This window comes from Excalfactoria chinensis, chromosome 10 (assembly GCF_039878825.1).
Source record: "Excalfactoria chinensis isolate bCotChi1 chromosome 10, bCotChi1.hap2, whole genome shotgun sequence".
Lineage (NCBI taxonomy): Eukaryota > Metazoa > Chordata > Aves > Galliformes > Phasianidae > Excalfactoria > Excalfactoria chinensis.
The window spans coordinates 13377677-13391628 of record NC_092834.1 but is presented as its reverse complement, the minus strand read 5'-3'; the positions used below and the strand labels follow the sequence as shown (position 1 = coordinate 13391628).

The 13952-nt window shown below is 40.3% G+C and overlaps 1 protein-coding gene across 1 annotated transcript in view; it reads left to right on the top strand.

Moving 5' to 3' along the window:
* THSD4 (thrombospondin type 1 domain containing 4) overlaps positions 1-13952 on the top strand; it is a 243174-nt gene that overhangs the window by 97648 nt on the left and 131574 nt on the right. The window contains exon 7 of the mRNA XM_072345424.1: positions 12460-12596. Coding sequence (XP_072201525.1) covers positions 12460-12596 — 137 coding nt within the window. The remainder of the gene's footprint in view (positions 1-12459; positions 12597-13952) is intronic.

Genomic DNA, 13952 nt, shown 5'->3' with positions numbered 1-13952 from the left:
CCTCTCTTTTTGGATAGTATTTGTGAATAGCTTACATATTTGGCAGCAGTCTTACTGCCAAACTTGAAACGATTACTGTATTGCTGTGTTGCATTGACTCCAACTTGAGGTAGGGGCGGGGAGAACTGCTTTAGAGAATCTTAAGGGAGCTGTGTTACTGTGTGTCCCTTCTTATGTAGTACGTTAACAAGCGTTAATTGATGCAGACGTTTACAAATGATTTGTGCATTTAAACATCCAATCCTTCCCCTCTACTCCCAATTGCCTTGGGAGAAATGATTATAACTAGACTGGACACGGTTGCTTAATGTAGATTTTTTGGAGGTTTGGCAACATTTTTGGAACGTCCCACATCTCTAAAATTCAGTATTGTGTTGTGCTTGGTAATAGCTGGGCAGCACGGCCACAAAGCTCATCAGCCTTTCACATCCATTGCAAGGTGATTATAAATAGTGGCTTTAAAACATTAAATTCCATTTCACACAAGTGAAAGACTTTGAGATCTTTGAAATGGCTCTGATGCTTTCACCCATAAGTAACAGTTGGCTGCTGGGTTTTGAACTAAGATGTATTAAAAAATGAAGCTTTAAAGAAGTATGGTCTATAGTTCTCCTTCAAGGTGATACATACTTAGTTATGAACAAGGATAAGCATCTTCTTATGGGGGGACTACTGAAGTACCAGGTGATGATCTGGTATTTCTGTTATTAGGGGTTGATGTTTTGACTTCTACTGTCCTATGCAACCATTTATACTGAATGTGGGCCACTGAATGAGTGAGTCTAAGGCTGGTAGAGACTAGGAAATCTTAGCATGTGTGAAGCTTGAATTATTTGCAGTATACATGATTTTCTTAAGACTAATTTTTGTATTGACTAAGACAGTTGTGACCAGCAAGTTTTATGACAGCTTTAAACACAAATATTTGTGTTTGATGTTATCTGGATATTTGGTGCACCAATTACTGTATGGTTTAGAGGTTTTTTTTACATCATGGTGATAATATTTACAGAAACATTTTTGAGCATTAGTACTTGTACTGCTCCTGCTCTATTAGACTCGCAGCTGTACCCCAATCAGTCTGAAGATGCAGTTTTGGTGACACAAAACTAAGTATTTTAATGACACTCTCTTGAGACCAGAGCTACAGGTAAGATTTGCTGGTGACTGGAATTTCCAAATTTACTGCCTTCCAGAGACAAAAGCTGACCTCTCCGAAATATTTCTACAGCTGAAGGCTAATACTCCCTTGTGCAATTCTCCGTGAAGGAATTCAGCCAGGTGCAAGAAAATCTTCTTCCTTTTTCATTTTGAACTTTGAACACATATATATATCCAGGACTAGACTTGAATATCTTCATTTATTTAGGGTGAGAATACAGCGTGAGACTTACTCATGCTGAAAGTGTTGTTCCTTAATGGAAAACAACAGCTACTTGTAGATTGCTACATGGCTGTAAGAATATTTTGAATGAAAGCTGCTGCTGCATCTGTTAGAACTTGTTGCTCTGGAAGAAGGGAGTAGTCAGTCTGTAAATAGAGGAAAGGCAGTGCACTCTGCGGTATCCTAGATTAGGAAATGGATCCCTTTAGTAGAACATGGGATCTTTATCCAGTTCATTCCAGTGCCATCCTCTGGTGGTGCAGATTCTGTAAGACTCCCTAAATAAATGGAGCGCTTCATCATTCCTTCCAGTGGAAAACTTTGTGATGTATAGATCATCCGTGCTGCCACTCTGCCCTGTTGTCTCCTGTCCAGTTCTCAGGACGCACTGGAACATTTTATTGCCTTCTATACTTACCTGTATGCTGTAGAGATTCTCATCCCTCTGTTTTTGCAGAACAGCACTTTGACTTTCATCCCGCCTGCTTGGTTGTGTTTTTTAGAACGCTGGTCATGGGGATGCTGCTGCCTGGGCTGTGTTCATGTTGCTACATGTCCAGAAGTGGGTGTAGCGTTCCTGCTGACCTTTGGAATTATTGATATGATTTGCAGGCTACCTTTGGGCTTACAGCTACCCTTGCAATACTGTCAACATCTTTTCTGAACCCATTCCCTCCCTCCAGTATTCTTGCTGCCTTCCCTGGCTCAGCGTTACCTGTAAGTGTCATCTCTCTGGCCTGTCACCTGCTTTGTTCATGAAAATACACACTGGAATCAGATTTAGGGCAGACTCTTGCAGATATTCACTTAATAGATGCCGCAATCCATCCAGGTGTAGCTTTTTAACTAACTCTGCACATCTCCTGTGTGAATTTCTTCTAGATGGGATTTTTCCAGCTTTTTCAAGCCAGTGACAAAGCCCTTAGTAAAGCCAAGCAAAATCGCAGCTTCCAATTCTCTCACACACACAGCCTGTTTGCAGAAGGAAATTAAATGGGTTTGACAAGATTTTTATCTTGACAAATCCATACTAGTTGCTACTGTTGCCCTGGTTGTTTTATGGGTGCTTATGAATAGAGGGTTTGAATTCTGGCAATGAAACTGAGTTCACTTGTTCAGCATTTCACAGCCTCTCCTCATTCTGCTCCCCTTAGCTCAGAAGCTGTTTGTCCCTTTCTAGTTTTGTCATCTGACACCTGCTCCCTAATTCCCAAGTTAACAGCTGCCCTGAGATGACCTCCTCCAGTGCCTGGGGGCAGCTCAGTCCAGCAGAAGCATTCCAGGCACCCTGGCTGTGCCATGGGGCTTTCTGGGGCCCTTCACTTGGGCTGGTGGCACATCTTGTTGCGCAGCCATTGCAAGGTCTAAAAGAGACTTACTGGGGCAAGTCTATTTCATGTTAAAATGCTCTGTTATCAGACAGCCTATCCTTCTCCTAAACTGAGAGAGAAGGGAAGTGAGAACTGTGGCTTTATCCCAGTGCCCAGTCACCAGGAGCACAGTCTGGTTGTGCCCAGTCCAGAGCCACTGCCAGCCAGCTCCTGGGATCAGAGAGGAAGCTGGGGCTCTCTGCTGTTCCCCACTGCCTGCTAGTTTCATTTTCCCAGATCCCGGCTCACCAAGGTGGTACCTTTCAGTTTTCTGCAGGGACTTTAACACTTAGCAATCAATGCAACGAAAGCTCAGGAAGCCTAAATAAAAGAGAAGCTAAAATTAGAAGCCAGGTTGCTAAGAAATCTTGAGACTGAGCAATGATTGTTATGGCCTTTTCTATAGCAGTCTTAAAAAGAAAAGTAACGTGAAACCAGATCTTCACAAACTGAATGTTTAGGATTTTATCTGTTACTGAAGGGAAAGCAGCTTTAAAGTTAACTCACTGAACTCCGGCTCATTGGCATCTTGTTGAATACACTGTCATGGTGGACATTCATTTTTAAACTAATGTTTATGAAAATGTATGAAATACATGCCTTTGAGTATGCAAATGAAAGCACAGAACTTTGTAACTAATCCATAAGAATTTATTTGCCTATTAAAGGACTGTGGCAAGAGGCCAGAGAAATACACCTAGGACATTTTAGACCCAATAATAGTTATATTAAGCTATGAATATTGAAATAAGTGAAATTCCCTACTAGTATTTCAGAAAACCTCAACTCTCTATAATAGTGGTTTTTGTTTTTCTTTTTTTACTTCAGTGCATAAGGCTCAGTCAAAACATCCTGGTACGAGCTTCCTTAGGGACAGTGTCAGTATCCACGGGGCTGACAACTGAATTGACTGCTACTTGCTTCTATTCCATTCTTTCTTCAGTGGCTCTAAGTGTGATTGTTTCTTGGTAGTATCCCAGAGCAGAGGCTCTTCAGTCACAAACCCTCTAAAAAAGGCATTAAGTCTTCTCTGTTACTTTGCCCATTGATACGTGTATGTGTTAAGGATTGTATGTATAAGACATATAGAAATAGCTGCAACTGTAGAAACAGATGAATATTGTAATTAAACCTATTTAGCACAAGTCTGAGCTTTGAAGATGGAAACCTCAGTCACTGCATGAGTGCTTGCACGCTGGTATGAATGCATACTGGCAGTCTATGCTGCAGTACATTTAGTTACTTGTGAAACAGCCAGTGTACAGGAACAAGAAAATAACTCACCTGTATTATAAGCAAACAGTGCACTCAATTGGTCGTAGAACTTTCGTTAAATTATACAACATTGACAGATAAAATAGTATAATTGCTTAGTGATAAGAATAGCACATTGCATTAAGGACCAGCGGGTATCTGTGGCTCCTTAAACAGAGTAGCTAGTCATGTGTATGTATGTGTGTCTGCATATACATCAATATATTTCTGCATCTATGTATATATGTGTGTGTAGGTCACTCCATAAGTAATGCTTCCTATTTATTTCCATGGTATTGCTTCCTACTTATTTCTGCAACAGATGTGATGAACACAGTAGTACTGTTTGATAGAGCAAATGCTCAGCTCCAAAACTCTGTTTTTCGACATAGTCATGATGTTTAACTGTGTGTTTTTACCTGTGATGAACAAGAGCCCACATCTCACACTCATAAATATCTGCACCACTGGAGGTGCCCCACTGTCAGCACTGCTGAAATGCACCACCTGTCACCTCACTGTATTCACATCCACTGCTTGCTCTCCATAAACGTTCAACAAGCATTGGTGAGTGTCAGTGGATGCAGTTGTTTCTGTATGGAGGAATTCAGTCCCACCCCTTCACTTCATCCACACTTCCATGTCAGACATCATTCTGTCAGACTGCCCCTCTGTCTGTCACAAAGCAGCAACATGCAATGGAATGCTGGTGGGAAGGTTCAGCCTCTGCTGCTGTACCTCCGATGTCCAACTCTGACACTGTGGTCCAACATATTAAAATAGGAAGTATTACTTTGGGGTTTATATGTGTTGAAAAATCATGAGATTATTTCTTGCAAGTAAGTAGTGATAGAAAAAAATTAATCTTTAACAGAATTATTAGGTTTCTTTATTTTTTCCCTAAGCTAAATAACTTAAAAACAGCTTCAGAAGGTGTTTTGACTGTAATGTAATCTGTAATTTTCAGAGCAAATTATGAAAGGAAGGAGAAATTTGTTGCCTAGTCATGCAACAGAATGAGTCAGTGAGAGCTGGCTCATTCTGTACAAGAGCTTGACAGCAACAAAGAACAGCATTCCACGTTCCTCCTTCCGCTGCTGTCAGGTTTTGCCATTAGGTAAATTCTTATCTTCAAATTGAAGAAAGGATGCGCTTCTTTGAGGAGAGACTTGTTGACAAAGCAAGCCTCTAACTTACATAAAGACTTTGCTGGGCCACAAATATTAGTAAGGTATTCTCCGTATCCCTGTTTGGAATGCTGTTAGATACTAGAGAGCTGGATGATATGCTCACAGTTGTTTCACTTTAATGAAAAGCATGACTTTGTGCAATGTTAGTGTTCAGATACAGAGTTCATGTTTTAATAGTAGAGAGACTTCTAAGGCATTTAACTTCGTAAGCGTAAATATATTCCCGTAATCCACGACTGAAGGCTTTTGTGTGGAATGTTGCTAGGGGCTTCGCAAGCCCAAACTTGAATCTCCTTGCCTACCCATCTACCTTTTGCACTTATTGCACTGAGGTGTGACATGAAGACCTGACTTAATAGAAATGATTTTAATAAGAAAAAAAGGAAGTCACAAGGCAGGATTTGAAGTTCCGTTTTACTAACATTGCCAAACGATTGATTTTCTGCAGCACTTTTTCATGGTTCTGTTCCAGAAATATTTGGAAGCTGCTTGTTTGCTGATTGAGAGATTTTTGTTTCAAAGTACAGATTCAACCTGAGATTTTAGAGATCAGTGAGGTAATAAAGTACAAATATGTGAGTCCTGTACATTTGAAAGACTGGCAGCAAGCAGTGCTGAGCTGCTTTCAGAAATGCCCAACTCCCATCATCTGGGATGGCTACTCTCAGCTTCCCTCAGGAAGCAGTTGGCATTTCATGAGCTAGGGCACCTTCCAGTGAATGTTGTTTTGTTGTTTTTTTTCCCTTCCCTTCCTTAGCTGGGGCTTTGGTAATACGTTCTATACATCTTTTCATTTTATTTTTAATGAATCCTGTATCGTATCCCTGCAAGAGAAGGCATCTTCCTTCAAATCCTAGTAAGGCTCTCTGCTGTAAACAGTTTCTGGAGGATGTCAGCCCATATAATTACTAAAGATTTGATTTAATCCATTGGACATGAGTTAGCCTGCTATGCCACCAAAATAAGATGTTGAGGGGATTTTTTTCACTGTCCTTTAGAAGCTCCTGTGCTTTTTGTTCATCATCTTACGAGGGTTTTACTGATACAATATTAGCTCTTTCTGGATATAAAGGGAAGCAAAAAGAGCTGAATTTAAGCTGCTGCTCTCTGTATGTCTTCGACTTACCTAATTTTTTCACAAATGTGATTTTGCACACTGAGAGCTGTTGTTCAGATCTTCGCCAGGAGTGAATTCTACATAAAACTGTCATTTCTGGGTGCTCCGAAGGCCAGAGAGTATCTGTCTGTGTGGCTGCCGAGCACTGCGTGCAAGGTTAAGTGGTTGGCTTGTAAATAGAGACAGATGCCTTTTTTCACTGCCGCAGAAGTGCTTTAACCTCCGTTTGCATGGAGCACTAGAGACATCCAGTGGTCAAGACTTGCATGGCTGACAGTTGTACTTCGAGTTCTGGCTGATGTGAAAACAGTCATTATTAGTTCTTTTGTTGTAGTTCGTTTGTTTTAACTTTAGAACACAATGCCAAATGCAACACGCTGAAAGCTGATGCCTGCAGAAGCAATGGCAGTGCCTAGTTGTGTCGTTTAAAGAACTGCTGGCCCTGAGCTGCAGGTGAACATCTAACTTGTGACAGTTGCACTGGACCAGCAGTAGTTACTGCCCAGGTACTCACACAAACAGCCCATTCAGTGCTTTGCTGAACTGGGGCCAATAATGCATTGCCTTCTGTGGTTTGGTTTATATTATTTACAGCAAGCAAAAATCTTACAGTTTCGGTAAACAAATGCTAATGTGTTTATTTAAAACAGAATTGCAAAACTCATGTTTTGAATGCTGATTAAATGAAATTATTTTAGCTAAAATATGTCAGAAGCTTTCTAAAGCTTTTAACTAGAATTCTACAGCAATGTGAAGACATAGAAATAGCCCTACCTGGGAAGAACTGGCCATCTTGGAGTATGCAATGATTTGTGGCAGGCACGGTGGTTTATAGACGCTTTATTTCATTATGACTCAGTAATGTTATTAGTAAGATTTCCCCAATGTTTATAAAAGCTGTAACCAGAGCAGTAGTGTAATGTATTCTGATCGCAGTTCCCTACCATTTGCAGTTATAAATGCTGGGTGTTTATGTCACAGAGCAGTTATGTTATTGTCACTGTGCAACTCCCCCCCTCCTTCTATGAGTTATTGCTATTTCTGTGTGCTGTAAAAAAGAAAAAAAAAAGGTCTGCAGGTTGTTAAGGCAGCTCTTTGGATTCCTGCTTCTTTTAGAAGTAATGCAAACTGGCAGAGATGACTGAGCTCATTGTGGGCATTTCAGCAGCTCTTATTAAACATCACAACTTCCACATACCTACACTTTTCCCCTTTTACAGGGTGACCCGGGGCAATTCATACCATGCTAAGGCACAGTTTTAGGCAGTCAGAAAGAAAAATAATAATAATAATTTTAAAAAAAATTCATAAAGGCACATCAAATTTATACCTGTTGCTGGTTTCCAGATGTCCAGCTAGTCAAGAGAGACTGCTGTGTGTCTGTTTTTATGAATGACTTATTTCCGGTTGGTTTCTATTAATTTCATTGGGGAATAATGATCAACTTTCCAGCTATTTTTTTTAATGGATGACAGCAAATCTGTAAGACATCACTAATAGTTTTTTAATGATGCTGGGATCTGGGAGAAATCGAGAAACCAGAAAAACTGGAATAAATGATTGTGTTTGCAAATTGCTTATTGCCAAAAACACTAAGTATGAGGAAAAGATTGTAGAAATCAGAGCCTGTCAGAGAGACAAAGACAAATGGAAGGAGAGGGAGGAAGCATCATGGGAAAGCTAGCAAGATACTTGAGTTCCTTCGGTTACGTAGGCTTCTGAAATTCCATTGCAAAGGAGTTAAAACAAGGATGGTATGTATAATTTTCATTTGTTGATCAGAAAGCTCAGACCAGTACAGCATTTTTAGAAAGGATGTATAAGTCAAAATGTCTGATGTGCATCAGTATTTTAGGATCCACTTATTATAAATGAGACTTTATTTTCAGTACCTTTTGTATTTAGTTGCAGAGACATTTAAGGGTTTATTTAGTTACTAAAATAGAGATTTTCACAGGTCATGTCTGCAACTAGCAAGCAATGGGTGGTAGAAAACATGCTCTAATGGTAAAATTAACTGTTCAGCAATCAAAAATAATAAATTGGTCCCATGATCTTTAGGACAGGTTGTTAAAGACAGTTCAACCTCATGGGACTTGATAGATAGATAGCTTGCAATGTAGCTGTCAGGCCTATATGTCAGGTATATAAAAAGCCTCTGCTTCTGCTAGTAGTGTATGGGACTTGTGTTTGCTTTTCTGTATGTATGTGTGTGTCTACAAGTAAGTAAAACCTTCAAACAGAATCTTTGGTTTCTCAAAGCTGTAAGTTCTGCCTTGGTGATACAGCATGTATTAAATTATGTCTCTTGAATGGAAGAGACCATTACTTTATTTGGATGACTTCAGTCTGTAGACTGACGAATGAGTTTACTGATGAGTACAGTCAATAGAGCAGCTGGAGACTTGCCAGGCTCCTTGCATTGCAGGTCTTCCTGCTCTGCCCTGCAGACTGCCATAGGATAGTCAATGGTGTCAGCCCTGAACGCAACCAGCCGGCCCTCTGCTGAAATCCCAAGACACTGACAAGCTAAAATTAACATCACATGGGCAGGCGAGCAAATCCCTTAAAAGCTTTTCCAATGCTGGCTCTGCCCCATTACACTTCTTGTGAAGCAGATTCATAACTTTTATTGTGAGTAAGCACTGATTACAGCCTATGGCATGCTAGGCCCTGAAAATTACCGAGCTGTGTTGAGACAACTTGTTCCTGGAACAATCGATTCTGACACCTCCTGGATGAGTGCATCTTGGCTCGGTTATGGAGATGCACTGAAGTTGACTTTAGAAGGCAGTGTGCACATACAATGAAGACTAATGTAAATTTAGTTAATCCCATAATGTAATATTAACGTGAATGTGATATTTGCTTGCCAAGAGCGTGCATGCCACTTCTCTTTGGGCACCCTCAAGGCATGTTTCTTATGTTGCAGAGCTTGTTACTAACTATTCTTAGATCTTTAGGCAAACTTACAAAAATTGACAAATGGTAAAAGCATTTGGTGATGTTTCACAGAGAGCTAGTACTGCCACATAGATAACATCAGGGAGTCTGGGTCTCACATTAAATCAAGATTTGGACTGGAGGTTCATCAGTGAGAGTTTGTACATTCCAGTCCCTACCTCAGAGCATGTGGAACGTGACAGTTCTTTGTTCTACCATTTACTCCAGTTGCACCTACAGCTGGCACTGACAGATTTAACATGCGTGCAGTGAGTCATGGTGCATGTTCCAAGCAGCTTGCAACCTCAGGAGTTGAAACAGAGAGGAGAAATTCACTACATAGGGGCAGCCAGCGTGCACTTCTGCACAGTTATAGATTTCTTTCATTAGCTTACTGATCAGCTTGCACTTTGATCTGATTTGCACGATTTCCTGTTTTGTTTTGTGGTGGTTTGGTTCTTTTTGTTCTGTAGCTATTTTTAATTTCCCCTTGAACAGCTGAATACGTTATTTAGCAAATGTCTTACAGTTGAAATGTTTTTTCTCGTAGCATTTTTTACTATGAATACCATTAGGTTGAAATTCCTTGCATTGGCAAGCTGCCTTATGCAGCTCTTATTATGCCATGCAAGAACTGAGGGTACGAGGCAGAAGCTGCCTCTAATACTGATACCCGCCCCGCTGCCGTTCCTCCTCCACCTGATGCACGGAGGTGCTGGACGTGGCGCTGACGATGCCGCTCCTGCCGGCCCCGCTCGCTCTTCCCGCCTGTGTCCCGGCGCGAGGCGCCCCCTGCGGGCCGTGCGGCGGATTTCTCTCCCTCCATCTGCACCTGTCCGACTCAACGAGGGGTTTCAGTTGCAGTGCGTACTCCTTTACTTTCCCTTTTGGTTGAATGTCCCGTCCTGTACTTTTTCCCCATAAGGAAAGCTGTGTTCTGGCTCGTGTTCCCCCCCGTAGGCGCTGCAGCCTGGCTCCAGACAGTTGCACAATATGGCGCCGTTGCTGCTCCCTCAGGTCAGCATGTCAGCCCAGAGCTGCTGCTCAGGTAGGCCAAGAGGCCTCACCTCAAAACCACCACAGCAGCCTAAGTTACAGCACCAGCTGTTGGCTATGGTGTGGGAATAAACAGAACTCACCTCTGCCATTTGGAAAATACTGGGTTGGGGTGCAGTTGCTTAGAAGAAGTGAAGTGTGTTGCTACCTGATCATGACTGCTTGTATGGAAAGGTGGGAGGTGATTTCCCACACGAGCCTTGAAAAGAGCTCCCAGTCTGGCATTGCACACATGGGATAGCTAGGATAACTCTGATGTATGCATGGCCTATATGGCAAGGCTATTATGAGAAGCATAGCAAGTTTTTAGGCTTAGATTATGTTCTCAGTATGTAAAGTGAAAACCAGATATTGCATATTACCAGGTTTGCTTGCTGAGGTATAATTCTCCTTGAGTTAAATCAGTAATGAGTATTTCTGGTGGATTCCTTGCAGTAGCGCTGCATTTCACCCAAGCTGACTGTTTAATAAGGTAGTTCAAATGAATACGGTGAGAATTTCCACAAAGACTTGGTTGTGTTAAGATAGGCATGAGAAGCAAATAACACTAGGGGGACATGTGAAACAGTACCTGTATAGTGAACTGTCTTAGTAACTGTTGTGCCTGTTACAAGAGCCCATTTTTGAGTAATGTCTCTTGCTGCCAGCTGCCTTGGCAGGCCTTCAATTTGTAGCCTTAGTCTATTCCCTGAGGTCAGATAGATGCTTTTGTAAAGGCTGGGATCATATGACAGTACTAAAACACATTGCCTGTGTGGAATCAATCGCTTCACAGCTCATTGTTTAATCAATGTTTTCTGTCCAGTTGCCAAGTCAATAGTGTAGTTTGACATGGGATTGAAAACACAACAGTTGTGGCAAAGTACTGAGTAGGAGAAGTGTCAAGATACATGGAAAGTTAATTGGTATTAGAGTACTTTTTACTAGTTTGGTCTCTTGTTTTACAAGGGAGTTCTCAAATACGTTTATTCTTTTGGGATTTATGCATAGTAAATACACCACACCTTTTACAAAATCCTAATGGAAGATACCTGTCATTCAGAAGGAGCTATTCACTCAGACTCTTAGACAATCTAAAGGTGTTTTCAACCTTTGAAATCGGGGAACGTTGTCTCTAAAAGTGGTGTTTTGTGTAGGACTGACCAAGACAGTGCCTTGCAGTTTCTCATCAAGAGAACCTGCATTTTGAATGTTGAAGGTAGAGACTCTAACTCTTTGTTTAGGATTTATTTTTATTTTATTTATTTATTTTGACTGCTGAAAGCAAATGAGCTCAGCATGATTGTCATTTTTTATACACTACTTTAGCAATATGGTAGGTTTACACAGCAAAAAGAGGAAAGTTCAGGGAAACATGGGGTGGTTCAACAGGTAATTTATTTAACTTTCTCCTTTTCAGAGTCTAGAACTGACTGAGAACTTAGAGAATAAGCATTTTAAGGGATCAAAACCAAACGAGGAGGAGGAAGAGGGCAGGAATGTGAGGCTTCAGGCTACTTGGACTAAAGGAAATCAGCATAAAATATGCAGACATTTAAGAAATGCTGGTTTCTAGTTTGGTTTTAGGGAATGGAAACATAAGAAAATGTATAATGCGGAAGTTATAAAAATAGGATACTTTCAGAGACAGAAAAGGACAATGATTTCAGTTGGAAAGGGTATTGAAATAGGATTACATTCAGCTGAGAATTCTGAAAGTATATATTTTTAAAGCTTTTATTAATACTAAAAATTAGTGTACTGTAGGTGAGCTGACTGGTTAGTAAGTATTTGAGCCTAATCTGAGGCATGTCTTTCTGATGACACTGTAATCTTGCCAACGTTTTGGAGTTATGAAATATCAAGATGTGTTACCATGCTGTGAGAAGACTAAATTTAGAAAGGTATTTCTAAACATTTAAAATACTCTTGGTCACTTAAAAACATATCTGTTGTTAAAAACTGAGGTATTGTTTGACTTTTCACTAAGTATGTATAAGTCTTTACCTTCGAGTTGCTTTCATGTTCAGCATTCATTTGATACAGCCATTCACACTGCATCGTTACAAAGCATAGCGTTAATTTAATATAGTTTTCTTTATTAAAATTACTGCTGTGGTCTTCCTAACAAGGTGTGTTTTTCTGGTCTTTTTTTTTTTTTTACAGTGAAGGGAAGTCAGAAGTGTGAGCTGAATTGCCGTGCTATTGGCTACCGATTCTATGTGAGGCAAGCTGAACAGGTGATAGATGGGACACCATGTGACCAAAATGGGACTTCAATCTGTGTGGCAGGGCAGTGCAAGGTAAGGCTACTATTGTCAACAGGTTGGTTGTCTGTGCCAAACTCAGCCTGTACTTAAGTTCAATCAGAGGTTGATACAACTTTAATCGTGAAATGGCATCTTCAACTTTTTTTTAGCAGTTATGAGAAATGCTAACTAATGTTATTACATATTTTATTTTCATATCTAATTTGTTTGTCTGCTGAGAGCAAACTGTGGAATGCTAAAAGGAAGGATTCAGAAGGCGTTCTGGCTACTATTAAGGTGACTTGTTTAGCTTTCTGTAGATGAGATTCTGTGAAAGAATCAGAACAAGAACATTGGAAACTTAAATAAGAAAGAAATGTAATATTTTCCTTTGTTAAAACTTCAGTGTGGAGGTATTTTTTACAGTCTGCAACATGAAAAGGTAAATGAGGAAACCATTATTTTGGTTGATCTAACTGGTGTTGTTTTTCTACTTGGCTCATGTTTGCCGTTTTTAAGATTCATGCCTTACTGGCTGTCCATTTACTCAGCAGTGATGTTCTCTTAGAAAATACTGAAATGAATGGCATTTTTTCCAGGATTTGGAAGGACTTTTTGTAGCCTGCTGTCTACATTCCCTTTGTAATGGACAAGTAACACCCTGCTTTTTCTACAAGTTGGTAGCAGTCTTAAATATTTTTGAAGAAAATGTTTCTTTCTAACCCTTGGTGAAGTAAGATTAGTGAAAGCAAGTGTGACGTAAATAGTCAGCAAGTGGCATCTGACACTTGAATGATACTTGTTGGCAAAAGAAGCAGAAGCAAATCAGAAGTGATTCATGGATTTTAATAGTGAAAGGTCAAGTTTAGTTTAAAAGGTTGATTTGCTAGAGGAATTCTCTTAGGACTATGGCCTTTTTTTCTGCATGTCCAGATTCCTCATGCTGGTGCACATTTGGACAGCGCTGTGTATGTTTCTGATCTCTGCTTCTTCGCAGTGCATACAAAGCCATACCTTTGAATTTCCTTTGTAGGCGATAAATCAGTGTGAAGGTGTTAAGGAGTCCCATGATCTCAAACCAATTCTGTATTTGCCAACATTTTAATTACTCTTCCGATCTATGACTTGGAAAACTGAAAAATGGATGTAGGATACCAGGTGTTTTTCTACTGTACAAATACAAAAGCATACACTGATACTTCTCTATTGGTGGTTTGGTATAGAAAAGGAGGGGAACCTGGAGGGAAATAGTGTTCTCCTTTTTGAAAATTGGCCATTTCTGGTATTGAGCGCCGCTTCCCAAAGCTCTATGTAAATAAATAATAGGCTACAAATGCTTACTCTGAATATGTAACTTGAGATTTATTTGATTATAGAATAATTCATGTCAGAAGGGACCTGTAGAAGTCA